The 18548-nt window shown below is 42.3% G+C and overlaps 1 protein-coding gene across 1 annotated transcript in view; it reads left to right on the forward strand.

The window, feature by feature from the left end:
• The window catches only part of FBRSL1 (fibrosin like 1), a 550180-nt gene that overhangs the window by 353046 nt on the left and 178586 nt on the right, over positions 1-18548 (forward strand). The window contains exon 5 of the mRNA XM_082007705.1: positions 13109-13138. Within this exon, the coding sequence (XP_081863831.1) occupies positions 13109-13138 (30 nt within the window). The remainder of the gene's footprint in view (positions 1-13108; positions 13139-18548) is intronic.

The raw sequence follows: 18548 nt of genomic DNA on the forward strand, positions 1-18548 counted from the left end.
CTGAGGAGAACTTCCCACACCCTAGCTCCATGAAAAGGCTTTAAAGACACCTAATTACTCTGCAGTCTCTGAAAACCCCTGTTGTTATTATATGGGCAGTAGTGGCACATACTAATAATAGCATTATCATGAGTTGCTATTTATGCATTTTATTGCTACATGTGGCTGCAAACCGCCCGTTGGAGCAGGAAGACCTGTCCACTTCATAGTGCCAGCGCACACAAACTGAGAGGAGTTAAAACATCATCATCGAGGTATTTTCCAGTTTTTCAAACAGATTTCACATTTACCTTTGTTCATAATAACCTATTGGAAGATGAAAAGTTTCTATAAGTCAATGTACTCTCACTCCGCGACAAATACGTAATAGTTTGTTCCATCTAATTATTAGCAGTTTTATCATGGTGCTAATAATAATGGTTACTGATTAAAGGTGATAGAGTTCATTCCCAAACAGACAATGATTGTAGTCCCATCTCATTATTGGTCCACAGTGCGGTAAGTTGTTTTTTCCATTCTTGCTCTTCAGTCTTCTATTCTTTTTCTCTTATTTCCCCTCCTGTTGAGATGTTTCCTCTTTCTTTTATTCTCTAATCACTCCAGTCTGGATTTGCCATACAGACTGTGTATGGCTCTCACTACTGAGGAAAGACTTTGACGTGTTGGAGCTTATATTCATAAATGACATCTATTCACACAACAGAGCATTTCCACATCAGTCCTGGAAGAAAAATACAAATTAAAAAAATCTATAGTGACAACAGAAAGGTATAAAGAGACTATTCAGAATATTTCAGGATAGTTTAGCCAAAGATACTTGCATTCCCATCTTTCAACATGTACTACCAGCCCTTGTCCTGATCTTTAAGGTCAGTGCTGGTCAAACTACCTTTGCAGTCTGAAAGTAGAACAGTGAGGTAGGAGGCTTCATCTTGTAAACCATTAAATTTACATCAATCATTGACATTTGGGGCGCTGACAAGAACAAATGAGTATCTAGGGGAGTCAGAAGAGAGTAGCAGATGTCCTAAGGTGGTGGAGAGCCTTTATGATTTCACCTGAAATAGCAAATATATTTTTAAAAAATTGTTTAATGTTTAAAGGTTTGTTATTTTGTGGTCCAAAGAAGTATTTTCCAGGTAACGGCATAGGCCTTGAAGCTTTTATATTTAGCTTTGTCAAGGCATAATTCTGTAAGAGTGGATAACCAACTACGTTATTTTCTTATCGAATTAGCTTGCAGCCTCTGCTGTATTCCTCAGATTACATTGAAGACATCCAAATGTATGCCCTAGGCAATGCTTGTCCTTCACTTCCAAGACTTACCTACTTTAATATTTTTAAGACCTAAACAGAACGAAAGGAAAAAAAATACTTAATTTGCATTGCATTTACGTTAATAACTACTGCTGGAGAGTTTGGGGGTTTTTTTTATTTCTATCTTGGTGAATTTCTTTGTTCCAGGGTAGCTTGCCTGTGGCAAGTGGGACATCCATCCCTCAAGGTTTATTTTAAAAGCAGTGGTTGAAATCTGCAAGCACGTGCTCTGAAGGTTCCCCTGGAGGAACAGGTCTTCTGTAGATGTCTCAATTGTTGTGCTAAATCTTTTACCAGATTTGAATTTTAATGTTCAAGAATGCAAACATTAATGGTAGCTATTGTAAGCTTCATATTTTTTAGCCACATAAACATAAACCTTTCTATGAGTTAAATAGCAGTGGAATTAAATAATATTCCTTATTACATTAATTAAATATAAGTATTGTAAATCTTGTCCCTGACAGCAACAGGGACTTCCCTTCTTAGTGGCTAAAGGCATTCAACAAAACAAAGCAGCTGATTCACATAACCTTCCTATATTTATTGAGTTCAAAAGAACTGTACTTCATTTTACTGAATTACTGTGTGTTGAGAACACAGTCGGTGTGGATTGTTTTCCAAGTCCAAAGTTCCTGATTGAATAGTGTGCTGAAATATTACATACCGCATCATAGCGCTGTGTTTCGAGGTGCGCAGCCTGTCACCCCAGCTGACTTCAAATTGGCTGCCAGCTCCAGGGTAAATGGTTGCAAGGCACAGTGGAGATTTGCCTTCATACCTAAATGGGGCCAGCTCTGATTCAGAAATTAATCCCCATTAATCCCCATTTCCAATCCAATTAGAAATTTTTGGGTGTCCAGCTTGCATCTGAATGGAAAAATCTGTGATATATTTGGGGGGGAACTTCAGAGTCATCAGGTGGATGTCTTCCTGCATAGTCTGGTATGTTCTTTTGTCACTGCACCACTTGGACTTACAGGGAGAAGTAAGGAAGAAGGAAGTTGGCAGCATGAGAAAAAGTGTGTGTGTACATATTTAAAATAAATAAAAAAATAAATAAACATTCATGTGAATCAGCTGTAGCAAACCACGGCAAGTTTCACTACCAGAAATCCATCACCCTCATTCTGGAGGGTGACTGTTATTACGCAGGGTCCTAGGGTATTAAGAAATGCCTTTCCTCAGAGTTCCATGCTGAAATCCCCTCTAACAGCTTCCTGCAGCTAATAGTGGCTCAGCACCGAGGGAAGGCAGCTATGCATGTTCTACACTAAATAAATATGTAAATGAAACTTCCAAACAGAGTCAGAGCACTGAGAATAACTAAATGCTTTCCATTAGAGTGGGGGTACTTTAACAAATCCTGGTATTTTGTAGTGGCCGAGTACTTTTTGGTGACTCCATAATGACATGGACATGGCATAGTAATGGACTAGATTTACAGTCCAAATAGAAGAAGAAAACTGATGTTTATAGTAAGTGAGGAATTGCTAGACAGATCATTATGGTTAAAGTGGCTTTTAGCTATATCCATATTAAGTTCTAAACTCCTCCTTAATTTTAACAAAAGATTATAAGCTGCCCTCCCACCCCGAACTGCAGCAGCCTCTAATTGTTGTAAATAATGGCTTTAAGCCACTTTTCTTCTGTTGGACATATCCTGTCTAGGCATCCTTGCATTAAACAAAATTAGAGTTGCTCTGTGCTGTGAGTCGCTGCAAATCCTCTCTTGGTTTCTGCTCCTCCCTGGAGAGTGTGAGGGACCAAAGCAGCCGCGGCAGGGCGTCCAGGTAACTCCAAGCCAGGAGGTTCGTGATAAAGGCGAAGCAGCAAGGCAAGATGTCTCTTGCAAGCAAAGGGCATTAGCCATAGGTTAAAACTGTAGAGTAAGAAAGTAATGGATCTTTCTCTGGTTCTTTAGTGAAAGCCCATATACAGCACTGAAGCTGTAATGTCTCCAGGAGTATCTGTCTAATGAAAAGAAAATGAGTGACAGGTGACACCATGCCCAAGTGAGAGGTGAATGAAAAGAACTTGTGAGCACTTCAGAAAAGAAGCGAACTGCATCTCTTTTCTTGTCAGAGTCTCCTCCATTTTGTAAATTGGTGAAATGCAGTGTCAGCCATTCAACTTCGCATGCGCTGTCCTTTCAATTACTCAAGAATGGCTGTAGGATTGCACCACCGGAGCCGCATGGAAATGAGTTGAAAGAGGATAGCGGTGAAGAAGCTTCAGTTCGTTATTTGCGTGGTCCTTGCAAATGCTGGGCCAAATTTGGCCTGTAATAATACACATTACCCCTTGTTATAATCATAGGCATTACAAGTGAAAATGACCTCCTGCATTGTCCGATCTCTCTCTTTCTTGGCAAATACGGGCTGAAATTAAGCATAAGATTGTATGTATGCAGCTGCCTGTCTTTGAGTTTCCCAGAGCAGCCATCCCAAGGGTACCAAAATTCTGCAACTGTGGATATAGTGAGTCAATCACAATCAGTGAATTGACTTCAAGTCAGCTATATCAACTTATCATTAAATACTTAGAATGAGTCAAAATAGTGAGAGAGAGGGAGAGAGATTATGTATTGAGAGATATGTATTATATGGACATGGATAGATAGATCGATTGATCGGTCAATCAACTTTTTTCTAACCATAGAATAGAATAGATTGAATCTCGAAAAGACATCATTAAATCGTCCAAAAAATATGGAAAAGCTTTATACTGGTACATTAAGGCATAAAGTAGGAGGTGTAATATGGTAAACCAGTCAGAAAGCCTCTCCTGAATGTGGCACAGACATTGCTGTGTAGATGGTATTGGATGCTGACTTTTCTATATTTAATCAATGTGACTTTATTAAATGCTTCTGTAGCAACATTCGTCTGTGTAGGCTCCCGTAAAAGATTGCATTATGGACAGATATTTCTACCTTTCCTATGGGGGGAAGGGCAGGGTTGTGAGAAACAGAGAAATCTGGTGGCTCTTACAGCTTTTTCAAGATGGGTCAGTCACTCTTTCCTGTGAACTAGGTCATTTCTAGACTTGGCTTGAAAGTAGGCAGCTGTAGATCTTACTTTGAAGATCTCGAGAAATAATCTGTGATTATCTCTTTTTTCCTAAAAGTGCTTTCCTGTATATAGGTGTAATAATACAGAAACCATTTTCAGCATAAAAGATGTGCTTGTCAAACCACAGCAATGATTTTCCAGTTGCTGGCTTTTTTACTTTTGCAGCCTTCTAATATTTCTGCTTGAATTCTTTCACGACAGAAGCAAATGAAAATTACACCGTGGTTTTTAGGTCTCTGTTCCCTGATTTTTGCTTGTCATGTCATGAACTTCTTCAAAGCAGTGAAATGGCAGCCCATCTCCCTGAGAGCTCCAGACAGATTTCTAAAGTTGTCTTGTTAACAGCTTGTCAGAAACCTACATTTCAGTCTCACTGAGTTTATATCATGCAAAAAAAAAAAAAAAAAAAGTTGCTGGGAATTATGATTTTTACAGGTTCTGACATTTTTCTAAAGAACTGAAATGCTCAAGGCTGCTGTCTCCCTTAACAGGCTGTGCTGTTTTGGGTAATATTCTGCGTTGCATCAACTGAACATCAGAGCAACATTCAGTTTCTTCTCTTTAACGTGTTCTTTGAATTATTTAAGGTGTTTTGATGTTGGCTAGAATTTGTAACAAAGTCCTCCAGCTTTTATCCTAAAATATCAGAAAAGGTTGAGATTTGGTTCCTTCCTTCCCTCCCTTTTCTCCCCCTTCCCTAGCCCTTCTTCCCTCCCCCCTCCCGCTTTTAATAGATCCTTGCATGGATCATCAGGGGACTTTCTTTTATGTCGTACAGCATGAAATGACTTAGTCAGGGTCTTCCTGATTAATTTATGAGTGCTAAGGAAAAGGGAAGGGGGAAAAAACAGTCCTTGAGGGATTGACCCTAAGCTGCAGCAGATCAACTCAATTTTATGGAATGAAAAGAGACTTAAACAGTATTTTTAGTGTCAGTTCCTCGACCCACAGAGGTAGGGAAGCTCCCTGTGTCTGGCAGGCTGAAGCAGGATGAGAGGTACCCATCTCTCCGAGCGGCTGATGGAATGGAGTTTGGCTTTTCAGAGGCATCGAGCACTTTTAGAGTTAAAGCTGTGGCAGATTGGTGGATTAATGTGCTCTGCCTCCAAGGGACAAATGCTCTTTTTTTTTTTCTTTTTTTTTCTTTCTTTTTTCCCCCCCTTTTTCCCTCCCCCTTGCTCCCTGCTTCCCTACTCTGGGCTTGCAGATGACAGCTGTTGGTCACTTAACAAAATGTCCTCTTGATTGCTGCTTCACAACAGGGGCCCCCTCAGACCAAACAGCACATAGCCCGTACAATGCATCACTGCCCCTCAAAATTAGTTATAGTGCTCAGGGCTATTCTCGGCTGCCATGGCTAATACTCTCTTGCCGTTCTTCTCTCTCCCCCTCGCTCTCCCCCTCCGCAGACAAAGGCTCAGCCTATACATCTGTAGCGCTCATAACCTCCCCCTTCCCCCAGCCGAATGCTGAGGAGAGAAAGGGAAAAAAAAAAAAAAAAATTGCTGCCCTGAGGCTCAATCTGTTTCTTACAGCTCTACCCCGGTACTTGGAAGCCTGAGCTGGTCTAGCCATAGGGAGGCCCTGACTCATTTCATCAAACTGTCAGGGAGGCAGTGGAGCTAAGAGGACTCTGCTGCCTGGGGCAAGTTCAAGTCAACATTCGATTTCCGTCCTCCCCCCGGCCCCCGCCTTTCGCTTGGACACTTTCTGCGCTCTGGATCTAAACTTCTCCCCGAGCTGCAGCAGCTCACAGCTTCTTGCCAGGAGGAAGGACTTGTGGGACCTTATAAAGGACACAGTGGCAAAATTGCTGCAATAAATCAGTGGCCCTCTGACACTTGGCGGTAGCTTAATGTTTTGGCACTTTCTTTCCTGTGTATGCCTCAAGTCCCATTAGCAGGCTTTTCTGTCAGTCTGGCTCATGATAAAACTCTCTCTTCCTATCATCTTAAGCAAGCCCCTGCAGACATGAATCCGATGCCAGACTTAATAGGAAACAACACCCTCCCCCTGCACACACAAGCGTACATCCATACGTGCCGCTGCTGCTGCGAGCAGCTCCCGGGAAGTTAGCTCAGAGGACAGGGCGCGGGGGGAGGGCTCTTAAAAATAGGCTTAATTTTACTTCTTCCTTTAAAAGAAACATTAACAAACTGGGATTTAAGCCTAATGCTTCCCCGAGCTTCGCTATTAAAAGAAAATTCAGTAACTAAATGTGGTTGGAAATAATAAGATAGCAGCAACATGGCCATCCTCTGGGACTGAGTGGGTGTGCAAGCTCCGTAGGTATCTACGCTGTTTGTATATTCTATGCAACTTTTTACATATATATTCTACCCTGCCAGCTTGCATTGTAATGTTATAGACTGTATATTTAATATTTTTGCCTCCTCTTCTTTCAGCCTTACACTTCCCCACACAATTTTAGTTGCAGGTAGACTGGTTAGATTACTTGTCCGTCCAGGCTGGGAGCTGTTTTTTCACACAGCTAGCTTAATGCCTATCACCCTCTGCTTAATCATAATAGAAATAATACCTGTAGGTATATAGGTTTGTGCGCAAAGGAAAAACAAGCATTTCTGTCAGCTGTTTGGGCAGGAACCTGTAACTTCTGTGCTGTATAGTGTCTGGCACAACGGGGCCCTATAGCCTCGAGGCTGCGTAGGCACAACCTAGATCGTAAACCTCTGGGTTTGGGTGGAATAGGAGATAGCACGTTCATGCGAAAAAGCTGAGGTGACTTCTGTGCAATTCTCAAAAGTTTGGAGGATGTGACCCCACAGAGTGTTTCTCTGCACCTCACTGATGATGTAACACCCCAGTGTTGCCACTCTTGCGAGACTTGGGTTGGTTTTAGTTTTGTTTCTTGGAACTCTAGTTCCTGGCATGAGGTAGTTATGTGAGAATCTGATTTCATGTTAATCAATGCAGCGCTTTTGCTAGGTGCAGAAAAACTGGGTGATCTGGAAGTTAAAATGTTGGGGGTAAGCAAAGAGTCAAAGGATGTTTTCATGGTTCTTAAACTCACCAGAAAACATCCAGAATCACAATGCAAACACTTTTAGTATGGATCCTGCCACTTCTTGGATGACACGCCTTTGTGAGGAGCCTGGTGCCAGTGGAGGTGTCCCGGAGCACAGAGCCTACATGCTGCGAGGGCTGCTTCTTTGGAAAATCCACGCGTAACTCGTTCCAGGGCTGCTCCCCTTCTGCACTCAGAAAACCTGAACTTACACAGCTAAAGCACTCTGCAGCAGTGCTCATTGCCTGGACCTTGTGGCAGAGCCAGCAATGACACTACCGAACATCTCAGACTCTAAGTCCACCAGAAAACCTTTGTAGTGGAGATCTAGCTTTATCTGCAGTGACACAAACCTCGGCGGTATCCATTACGTGGAGTGATCCGATTTGTGCTTCTCTGTCATGTGAACCACAGCGGGTAACATTCGTATTTCCCCTTTCAAGCTTAGCTTGTTTGGGATGAGGGAGAAGTTCGAGGTTTCTTTTCAGTTCACCGCAGGCAGGTGTGCTGCTGGTGGCATCTACATCTCCATGGTAAGAGAAGGCCCTTCTCCAAATACACCATGGCCTGTGTTTTGCAGTGGCCATAAGTCTGCCTTTCTCCCCTGTTGGGGTGATTTGTACAAGCAAGTGCTGGAAAATGCATCGTAATGCCTTGCCTGGTGGGAAAGGCCTGATGGAGAGGGGGTCTTGAAATGTGAATTGCCATCTCAGCTGTCAAAAAAAAAAAAAAGCTGCCACGGGGCCTGGTTTACACATATGGGAGCTCGATCTCTGATTCCTCAGGTCTTTTGGGTGCAAGAAGGGAACAGGTGGGACGGCAGGGATTGTGGAGGTGCTGCAGCTGCTTAGGTGGAGGTCAGGAAAGCAGCCACTTTGCGTTCTGCTTCACTCACTGCTTCATCCGGAGCCTGGACCTTCATCCAGAGCACGGTGCGTTGGCAGCAGCCGCCCGATTGTGCCCGGTCCTGGTGAACCCACGGCTGGTCTGTCAGCGTCTTTTCGGTGCTGGGTCATCATGGGTGGAGGGCTTGTGCCTGCAAAATCTGCATCCTCCTCCTCTGTGGGGCAGAAGTGGGGAGAAGGAGGGAGGGGTGAGGCCGTTTTACGATGCACTGAGCCAATTCTACCTGAATTATGTGTGGTTTCTGCTTAACTTTACCTCACGGGAGGCTTTTTCTGTCTGGAATCTGTCACTGCAAGAAATTGTTTCCAAAAAGCAGCACAATTAGGGGTCGGCTTTACAAACATTCTTGGTGGAATTGAGAGGCAGTTGGCACAACCCAGTGAATAATCCTTTTAGGAGCCTTTATGAACCCGGCACAATGGCTGTTTACAGTTTCGCTTATAGACCAGGAGTGTTAACAGGCCTTTAGAAAAATCCAGGTAATTGAAGCTTTTGTCTTTCAGTGAGCCCCCGTAGCTGTCAACAGTTGCCATTCTCCACATTTTCTTTAACTTTTTTGTTTTGACAAGGGTTTTTGTCCCTCTGACAACAGCTGCGTGGGAGGCGAGCGCTGGCCGGTGGCGGAGGAGCCCCCACGGCCTTGGCCCGCTCCGCCCTCGGGAGGGAGCGTCACCGGCCTCCTCCTCACCGGGCCAGAATAAGTTGTCCTTTAAGACACAGAAAATTCTCTGGGTCAAACCAAAGCTTCTCCTATGAGCTCATTATTAATTTAAACATCCCTGCGATGCAAGGCCCCAGCCTTAGTCTCTCTTTGTCGACCCAGGGCTTTGCAGGGCGGGTGGTGGAGGCGAGGAGGCTGGAGGAGAGCGGGTACGTGGAGACTGAAGGCTGTTACCACAGAAACTGAACCAGCCCAGGGAAATTGTGTTTTTTAACACCCCCGCGAAGGGAAGGGGTCAACAGCGGTTCTCTTTTTCGCAGATCTGGCCGGGCGGGTTTGGTTTTGCTGGCGTTGTTTCTTTCAGTGCCGTTGCCTGTTCGGCAACCTGTGAGTTCCTGTTTCTCGATGCGAATGGGGGAGCCTGTTTCTTCAAAGTAAAAAGAAGAAAACCTAGGTGAATTCTGAAGCTTGGGGAGGGAAGTTCCACCAAAGCTGGCTGTATTTTTTTTCAGGAGACGGTGGGAGATTAACATGGGTTGGTAGCCATGAGTCTCATTGTGCAGGATGCTGTATGTTAAGCAGAAGTCCAAATTTTTTAAACAATGTTGTGCTAATTCTTCCCCCATGATGTCTCATCATGTAGCCTGCTTAGCAGCTTTGGCTCAGTTTGGGACTTCATTCTCACATGGATTAAGATGTGGTATTTTGGTGGTTTAAAAGCCACGTGGTAGGAATCCATACGGAGGCAGTTTGTGTGCATGAGCGAGTCCTGCGTGGCTGGAGAGGTGGGAAAGGACAGCTATTTCATAAGGCAAACAAGAAATTATGCAACTTGCTGGCGGAAATACGGTTTTTAAAGGGCCCGTCTTGCAGTCGCAGCTGCACGGTGGGCTCCATGTCTGCACAGAGCCGCGTTTGCACGTGGATCTGCGTCCACAGCCCCGCCGGCTTCTTCAGTTGCAAGACGGATGCAGTCATGATTAAAGTAAGGAAGATGTAAGGTAAAATGAAACAAAATTCTTTGCTGTCCTTTCCATTTTAAAAACAATTAATGATGCAGTATTTACGGATCCCGAATGGGGAAAAATGTATCCTCAGAGAGCAGATGTTTGCTTCATTCATATGTCTGTTTATAAAATTTAGCATGTGGATTTGATGGTTCACTGGCTTTTTGCAACTTTCACTTATCTACATGAGACAAAGTTGCATATTGGTACAAAGCAAAATTAGGCATCTAAATAAAGCAATTCTGCACCTTTCAGTAATGCAAACCATCTGTAATAGGTATACAAATTTTTGAGGTCAGATCTGTTTTCAACAAGAAAAAGCCTGTCCTCTTATTTTAAAATATCATAATGCAGTAAGAAATAGGAAGACAAGTTTTGCTACAAAATTAGAGCGCAAGACTAAAATACTATGTTGTATTTGAATAATAATGGTTACTGAAGTTCCCAAATATTGTTTACATCTGCTCTCAAATATTTTTAAGCTACATTTATTAAGGTTTACAATACTGCGGTTTTATTAAACCAGGGCTCATAGGCAAAAGTGTCTGAGTTTTGATGATAATTTTGAATGTTTTCTAGTCAATATATTTCTGAGTTTAATTTATTTTATTTTTTTATTACTTCAGTGTATCATTCTTTAAGCCGCTGTAGGAATTAACATTCGTATTTGGCGTTGCTTAAGCATACAATTTTAAGCAACACAGGGCTGAGTGTACTCACTAATTTTTATGCCACTTTATGCCATTATGCCAGGTATAATCCCATTATAACGTGCTTTAGTCTGAACTGTGCAGGTTGAATCACACCATCAGAATACTCTGCCTTTAAAATATGTGCACAGATTGAATGAGCACAATGATTAAAATGGTAACTTAGGATAGTTATAGCTTCTGATACTTAGCGTACACCAAGTTTAAAGGGTAAAATAACTTGCTCTTCATGACCCACTCAACTCTGCCAGTGATTTGGGGGAATGCACACTCCTCGTAGCATTCTGACCTGATTTCAGCCCCCCGGGTGGAGGTGAAAGGCTTCCCTTGAGTCAGCCGGTGTTTCTCAGGAGCATGTAAATAACAACAAGTGTACTGCTGCGATTGCATCTCCCCCCGCCGCCTTGTTTTTGATGAATGTATTGCTTTGTCAGCGTGAATGAGCACTGTCTTCAGTGAGCACAAATGCAGCAGGTACTGGGGCAGCCTTTGCCCAGCAAACCTGTTTCAGCGTATCTCAGTGGTGATGGACAATCGATCCCGTTCCAGACCCAGAGTAGAGGCTTGTAATTGTGACGTGGCACGGGTTTGGGAGAGTCAGCAAATGGCTGCTGCTGATGATTTATCAGGACTGATTTTACTTTTGATCTGAATATCTGGTTTGTGAAAAAAAACCCAGAAACCGTGTTTCCTATAATAATTTTCGTAAAGCTCAGTGACAGAAAAAAAGCCCCCAAAAAAGGCACAAACGGCTTACGGGAAGGTATTTGCTAAAGATGTGGTTATCTGATGTTCTTGCCTTCCGTGCACAAAGTAACTGGCTAGGGCTTAATGCAGTCTGCCGGCTTTAACCCTGGTGACTCCCGTAGGACGTGCCCATCACCGCTCCCCAGCCCCTGCAGAGCAGTGTCCTGCCTTCCTGTAATTTCTACCATTTTTGCTTCAGGTTCTGTTTTTCCCAGAATGGTTACAGATACAATTAGATCTGTGAGCATCCTTCTAAACAGTTGGATTTCTCTGTGAAAAACACACTGTGGATCAGGTGGGACAGTGTAAAATGGTTTTGTTTTGAAAGAGGAGAGTTCTGCGTAGTCAAGCCTGTAGAAAAACAGGTTCCTTAAACCAAGCGTTTCCACTGCAGTTAAATGGAAATAAGGAGTCAGTTGGGAAGCTGAGCAGTCTTCACTGCAGAATCACTGTGGGAGACCCCTCTGCTGTGTCGTGGTTCTTTGTGTGCTCAGTGTGTTTCAGAGAATTTAAGAGTAAAAGGTTCCTCAGGTGTTTTGGGTCAATCATTTCATGTGCCAAATGGAAGAAGAGGAGATTAAATAATCTCTCAAAAATCTGCAGAAAACTAAGAATGTCATAGCTGAAATTTCTGCTTTGTAACTTCAGCATAAAAGGATGCGACAGGAAACATCCCCCCTCCCCACTCCGTGAGGAGCAGGAGCTGATCAAAACAGCCAAAACAGATTTATTCCTTCTTTTACATTCATGACACCGAAGCACGTGCATTCTCATGGACCGTTTCCACATTTGTAGTTTGTTGTTGCTGGCTTGCAGAGTCCCCTCTTGTTGGACTAGTGAACTCAACAGGGTGCTGCCAGTTACGGAAAGCCACCCGGACTGTCCCCATCAGCTGCTGGCTGAAGGAGAAAATTCCCGTTGGGCACAAAGGCTACAAAACACACTGGCCACTTTCTGACGGTATAACAGACACCAAGACATTTATTTTTCTTCCCTACTGTAAATCTTTCTTAGCTCCAGCCGATGAGATGTGCATGTCCTGAAATGTTCAGTGCTCAAGTTGTCTTTCCATCATTTCTGGTGTGAAAATAGAGCATTTCATTTACAGAGGCTGTAAGAGATTACATTCTAAAACTCTTTAAGTAAACACTTCCTCCTGGGATCGTGATCTCATTCAAACTAAAAAATGTACCAGAATTTATGATGTATTTTAATTACTATTCTTGGTACCACTCATTAAATTAGAAATTGATTGCCAGTTTCACAGTTTCCTTGTTAGATGACAAAGTGCTTATCAAGGTGAAGCAATGCAAAACTGTTACTATATATTCCACAATTTGGGATGATAAAAAGGCATGCTTTTTGCTGTGGTATTCATGTTACAGTTGTTGCTATAATGCATCGCTGATTGTCGGTTTTGTTTAAAGTTTGCTTTCCCCCATCCAAGTAAGAGTATACCACATTTTTGTATAAGAAGAGAGAAATTGGCTTTGCCTGGTTTATGCTAGCAATCTAAAAGGCATTACTGCAAACATCAAAGGTGTGTTTCATTGAACTGAGAACATCATAAACAGCTATCCTAAAGATTTAAGAGGATGATGCAAAAGATCCCTGTACATAAAGGTGTTTCTCAAAATCTTTTTTCTCTCTCTAATCCACAGTGTGACAGCGAGAGTGATATTGACGATAAGGTAAGACTGAATTTTCTTCTTTCATGTGCTTTACTAGCTTGGAAATTCCCTTGCAGTCAAAATAAGAATGAATTTGAAAATAATATTTTTCCTACAGTCTTCATGTGAAATTTAAAAATATCTATAATTGAATGAAACAACAGTGGATCAGGTACTCTGTGGTGTTACTAGTTTTTCTGTACAGAAAAGAAACTGCCATTAACATAATAGTCTTTCTTGATTATTATGTGAGCATTCGGTGAGACCCGAGTCATAGCATTAGTGCTGTTGCAAAAGAATTCTCCTCCCATAACTTGTCAGGAGCCCATATTTTATTTCTAATAACCTTTGAAGATGTCAATTTTGTAATCAGTTTAGAAGATGGGACAACTGGTACCTACCCTCAAAGGCAGTGTGGTAACTGTCGAGGAGTGTTTTGTCATGTTGCGTGCATATTTATCACAGAGCAATGATTTTTCTGACCTTCTTATGGATACAGAGGTTGGTCATTGAAAGATTGTAGTTGTGTGGTCTTGTATAGGGATTTATTCTTTCACCTTTGCAAGGAAGACAGAGTAAGTCCCACTACACAGCAACAGTTGCACCACGCTTTTAAGCTTCAAACGTCTAACAGACTTGAGTATCCCTTGCTGACTTCTCTTCTGGCAGATCAAACTTGGCAGTCTCAGGTTAGACCTTCATCAAACTTTTATTACATTTTGGCTGTCCAGTCTCTTGCATTCATTCATGAGAAGCTGTGGCACGCAGGTTTCCACTGGATCAGCATTACAAAAGCAAAGGCTGACTTCAGATAGCCCTGTCTCCTTGGCAGCACACTTGGCTGCAGCCATACATCGGAGGTTACCATGAGTTCAAGGGACTACACTAAAAGCTTCTTCTGGTTAAGTCTTTTTTTTTTTAACATATTGTTAGAGCTTGGGAAGCATTAAGGTTTTTTCAACCACTTCTTTTAAAAATCCCATCAGATACCAAATATCCCTGGAGTATGGCAAAAGCTGTCTTTGAGATGAAGGCTTGATCGAAGAGAAACATTTAAATCATATATGTTGAATGAAAGCTACTATATTCTTTCCTTACTTTTCATTTTATTTTATTTATATGTGTATATATGTATAAAGTCACTCCCTGAAACCACCCCCCCCCCCCCAAGTTTTGTTTCTTCCAAGGTTGCACAGCAGCAGAGAGCTGATGGCAGGGGTGGTGAGGGTGAAAAATTATTCCCTAAAAGCTTAGATACCACGGGGTTAAAACATTTCTTAGACTGCCCAATCAAAGAAAGTAAAAGCAATCACTTAGAAAACTGTTTAAAGATCTGCCAGTCAAACCTCAGATGAAGTTGTAAGTGACATGTAGTTTTATTATACAGCTATGCTATTAATGATTATCTAAATTACCCAGCTAGCGGCATTACATCTGAGACTGACATTTGTTAGATTAGGTTTGACTTCACCTTGTAGAGAAGAAATTGAAATCTGAACAACATTGATTAGCTTTCAGAATGTGGGATCTGAGGTTACCTTCAGAGGAAGCTGCATTGTGTTTGGCTGGTAACTTACTGTCCTTTACAGCAAATGAAAGGCTATAATAGTGTTCCTTAGTATTAATATGACATTTCTTTACATATCTAGAACTGTAATTTGACCTTCTAGGCTCACATATTTCCCAGCTACCTTCTCCTTAAGGTGACTCAACCTTAATAATAACATTTCTTTTCTTCATAAGGAGAGCAGCACAAGATCATCATCTTTCTCTCTCTTGCCTGATCTGTAGAGACATGAGACATGACATCGGTTCTATTAAATAGGTCTCTGGAATTAAGTAGGGTTGCTTTTCCTGTCAGCAAAGATGTGTGCACATGCATGTAAACTCACCAAGGTTGAACTGAAGAGGCTTCAAACCTTTCACGGGGATAATGTAAATGCAGCATTGCCTTCCAGTTGGGGAACACAAGGGCAGCCTGGTTCTCTCTGTTGATACCTAACATACTGTACTCCCGTGGAAACACATTCAGTATTTGTCTAAAACTTATCCTGGCTGATGCAACAAGGAGCTGTAAAAATACTGGCGTGAATGTCCAGAGGGATTACACTGAAGAGTGTTTTTTCACCCTTCCATGTGTTCGCAAAATGTATCTTCTAATAATGCTCTCTGGCTACTACAGCCAGGTGGAATATCCGACATGCTGTCTAGCCCAGCTTCAGGCTTCCCAAAAAACATGATGGGTAGCCTTCATTTCACAGCACTACGGAACAGTCCTGCTTTCCTGCTTGGTCAGCAAGAAGCAGCTTTCTCTAGGTACACCTATGCACACTGGCACTAATGAAGGGCAGGGCAGGAATTAATAATATACTTTTGATTTGCATAACACTTTTTGTTAGTCATAAACAGCGGATCACTGTCGTCTGTTTATAACTCATGAGGAAAGCAGACAAAAAAAGTTCATGTACAAGTACAAACTGAGTCAGTGGCAGAGGTAGAAGGAAAACTGAAATTTTCCACCTCCTACTTCTCTCTCTGTACCATCCTACTAATTATCCACTATTTATTTAGTTTATAGGTATATGGGCTGTTGAACTCTTAATGTTTTAAAACATAGACATTGGAGTAAAATTAAGGCTTTTACCCTCACTGCATTGAAAAATAAACACACTCCTGATGGTTTTGGTTTTTTTCCTTGTGCAGTGTTTTGCAGGACTCCAGGGGAGAAACGTAATTGAGCACAGTCAGTCATACATACAGTATATCAGAATCGAGGAGCCATTACTTTAGTGCAAGGTACAGTTTCGCAGCAGGTTGTAAGAGTGTTTCCAAATAGTGCGCTGCTGTTTTTAATAATCCAAGAACAGAAGCTCAAGGCTGGGGACTTGTCCATCCCATCTACTTTCTGAGAACTGTCTCTGGCGAAGTATAGCCTTTCAGTTCTGCATCACTGCTGAAATCTCAAAGGAAGTAAGTAGGATGATACTTTCTCACACCTATCATTCTGTCACTGTTTGAAATACCCAAACTAATAAAGTGAGCTGTCCAGCCTTTTAACCAAGCGAGAAACCTCGCAAATCATGCATTCCCAGAGATGGAAATGCAAATTCTGTTTCCGTTACTCTAGGTTCACTGAAGGACGTCGGTTTGGACTCTGCAACTGTTAGGAGAATTGCAGGGTGGTTTGTTGGAGCTGTGGGGATGATACTGTGCTTTTTGTGAGGGAGGAGGGAGAGAAAGGGAGTTAGTCTGATAATCATATTACACTATCTCCACACTGTGCAATAGCTGCGATGTGAGGCTCACGGTCCATAAACATTGTTACTGAAAATATATACTTCCTTTAATAGCAACAACAGCATTAACAGATAGCAATTACCCTTCATTTTCAGGAACTATAAAGTCTCCATTAATTCAAGATTTATGTAGTTATAGCATTTAGCACAGGAATAACACCACAGAGAATTGGTTTATACACATGTAATGAGAGAGCTTATGGCATACTTTAGTGAACATTAACATAATAGAGTAATATAAACCATCAACAGTTCCACTTATTGTCTCTTACCTGCTTTAGCATCACTGTGAAAAGTGGCTAGCAGCTTGGTAATGTGCTCTGTTAAATGGTGTTCTGCAGAAAGCCAAAAGTCAACTTGTGTTAAAACAAGGGAATGAGTAATCTCTGCTCGTTATTCCAAAATGTTGCTCTCATTTTTTTAATAACAGTGTTCAAGATTGCATTAAAAGAAGCCCATTTCTTTCTTTCAAAGTAATTCAGTGTTCGTGTTCTTTCAGTCTTGGACTTATGTCTGCTGTGTGTGAAATTGTGGGTTGTCAGCTTAATTACATGGCCCCGCAGTGTAAGCGAGCTCTCCAAATCAGGGGTTAGATATCAGGCATTCCTTCATTTAATGTGGTGCTAAGTAAGATGTACAAAAAATGACACTGTATTTCTATGTTGAATCAGTATTTACTGTATATTCGTTCTGTAGTTTGTGTTTTACCCACAGCAAGCAACCTTTCAGACTAGTAAAGCTATATCCAAGGTGGAAGCAAAAAGTTTTGAAGTCAGGTTTCTAAACAGTGTTTTCACACTCCTTTCTGCAACAGCACAGTGAGTTTATTAGGTCTTGCTTGCGGCGATGTGAATTCAGCCTTGCCATGCTGCTGTTTGCTGTGCTAATTTCTGAGTCCCAGTGGGTGCCTGGAAGTGTGCAGCAGAGCAGGAGCAGGCACGATTTAGCACTTGATACAAGGGAGAAGAGCAACGTGATAGTGCTACGATCGCTCCACCACAGGCTGGGTTCCCATCCTGTAGATGCAGAACAGCTCGTGGCTTAAGGACGAGATTAGAGACAGTGAAGGGACTCAGATAAACGGGAGGACGCAGTGTTAAGAGCAGCGCTGTTTCAGTATGTCAGCAGCCTCGTTGTTGTCCAGCTTTGGGTTTGTAGGTGTTAAGGTGAGGGGGAAGATCTTAGGAGGCATTTGAGAGGGAAAATCGGATAGCTTTATGGCTGTGAATGGGAAGTTATTCTCTCTAGTGAAAGGCACAATGGTAAGTAGTAGGGAGGTGCTTAGTTGAAAGTTTAACAAGGGGGTGATCAAGTCAGAGCAGTGAGAGATGAGAGTTTACATTGACACTGAGTGTCCGTGTTGGGAAGAAGAGGTAAGCTGTGAAAGAGTCAAAACATGAAGAGTGATAATTTGCAATTTGGGAAGTGGGAAGCTCTGTAGGGAACAAAGCCACGGACTATGAAAATGATCTTGTGGTGGATTTTTCCTTGGCACAAGGACGCAGTTACATCTGCCATGACCAGAGGGAAGGATAAAATGGTAAATGAAAAGTGAGGTAGTGAAAGCTTGACCAAGAACTTTGTTGTGTGGATGAAGAGAGGGTGCCTTATTACATTATAGACATAGGTTGGATGTCAAGATGTAGGGCATGGTGTGAGTCAGAGAGCACTGAGAACTATGGGCTTGAGTGAGAGGTGGAAGTGATAAGAGTGGAAGCAATGAGGAGTGTAAACTGTGTGCGAGATCTGGGGGAGTGAAATTATCACTTCTGTTTTGGCTGTCTTGACCTTGAAAGGGTGTCTGCAAGCCCACAGGAAGAATCATAGTTTTAGGTGGCAGGAGAAAGGGATGCAATAATGAAGAAAGATCTAGGAGTCTCTCTAATAGAAGTGGTCACTCTGTGTATGTGTGTTTGTGTATGAGATTACCCAGAAATAAGGTAAAGTCCCATGACACCAGATGAAGAAGTTCAGGGAAGATGGTCTTAACGATGCTCAGAATTACAGCAGCAGTTAGAGAGACGGGAGGAGAGCGGACAGGAGCTGCTGAAGCCCAGGGAGGGAAAAGCTGTGTCAGGTGGTCAAGGAGGGTGAGATCTAGGGGAGGGGATTGTGAAAGACTTTGGAAGTCGAGG

This window comes from Phaethon aethereus (assembly GCF_964289735.1).
Source record: "Phaethon aethereus genome assembly, chromosome: 17".
In the NCBI taxonomy this organism is placed as follows: domain Eukaryota; kingdom Metazoa; phylum Chordata; class Aves; order Phaethontiformes; family Phaethontidae; genus Phaethon; species Phaethon aethereus.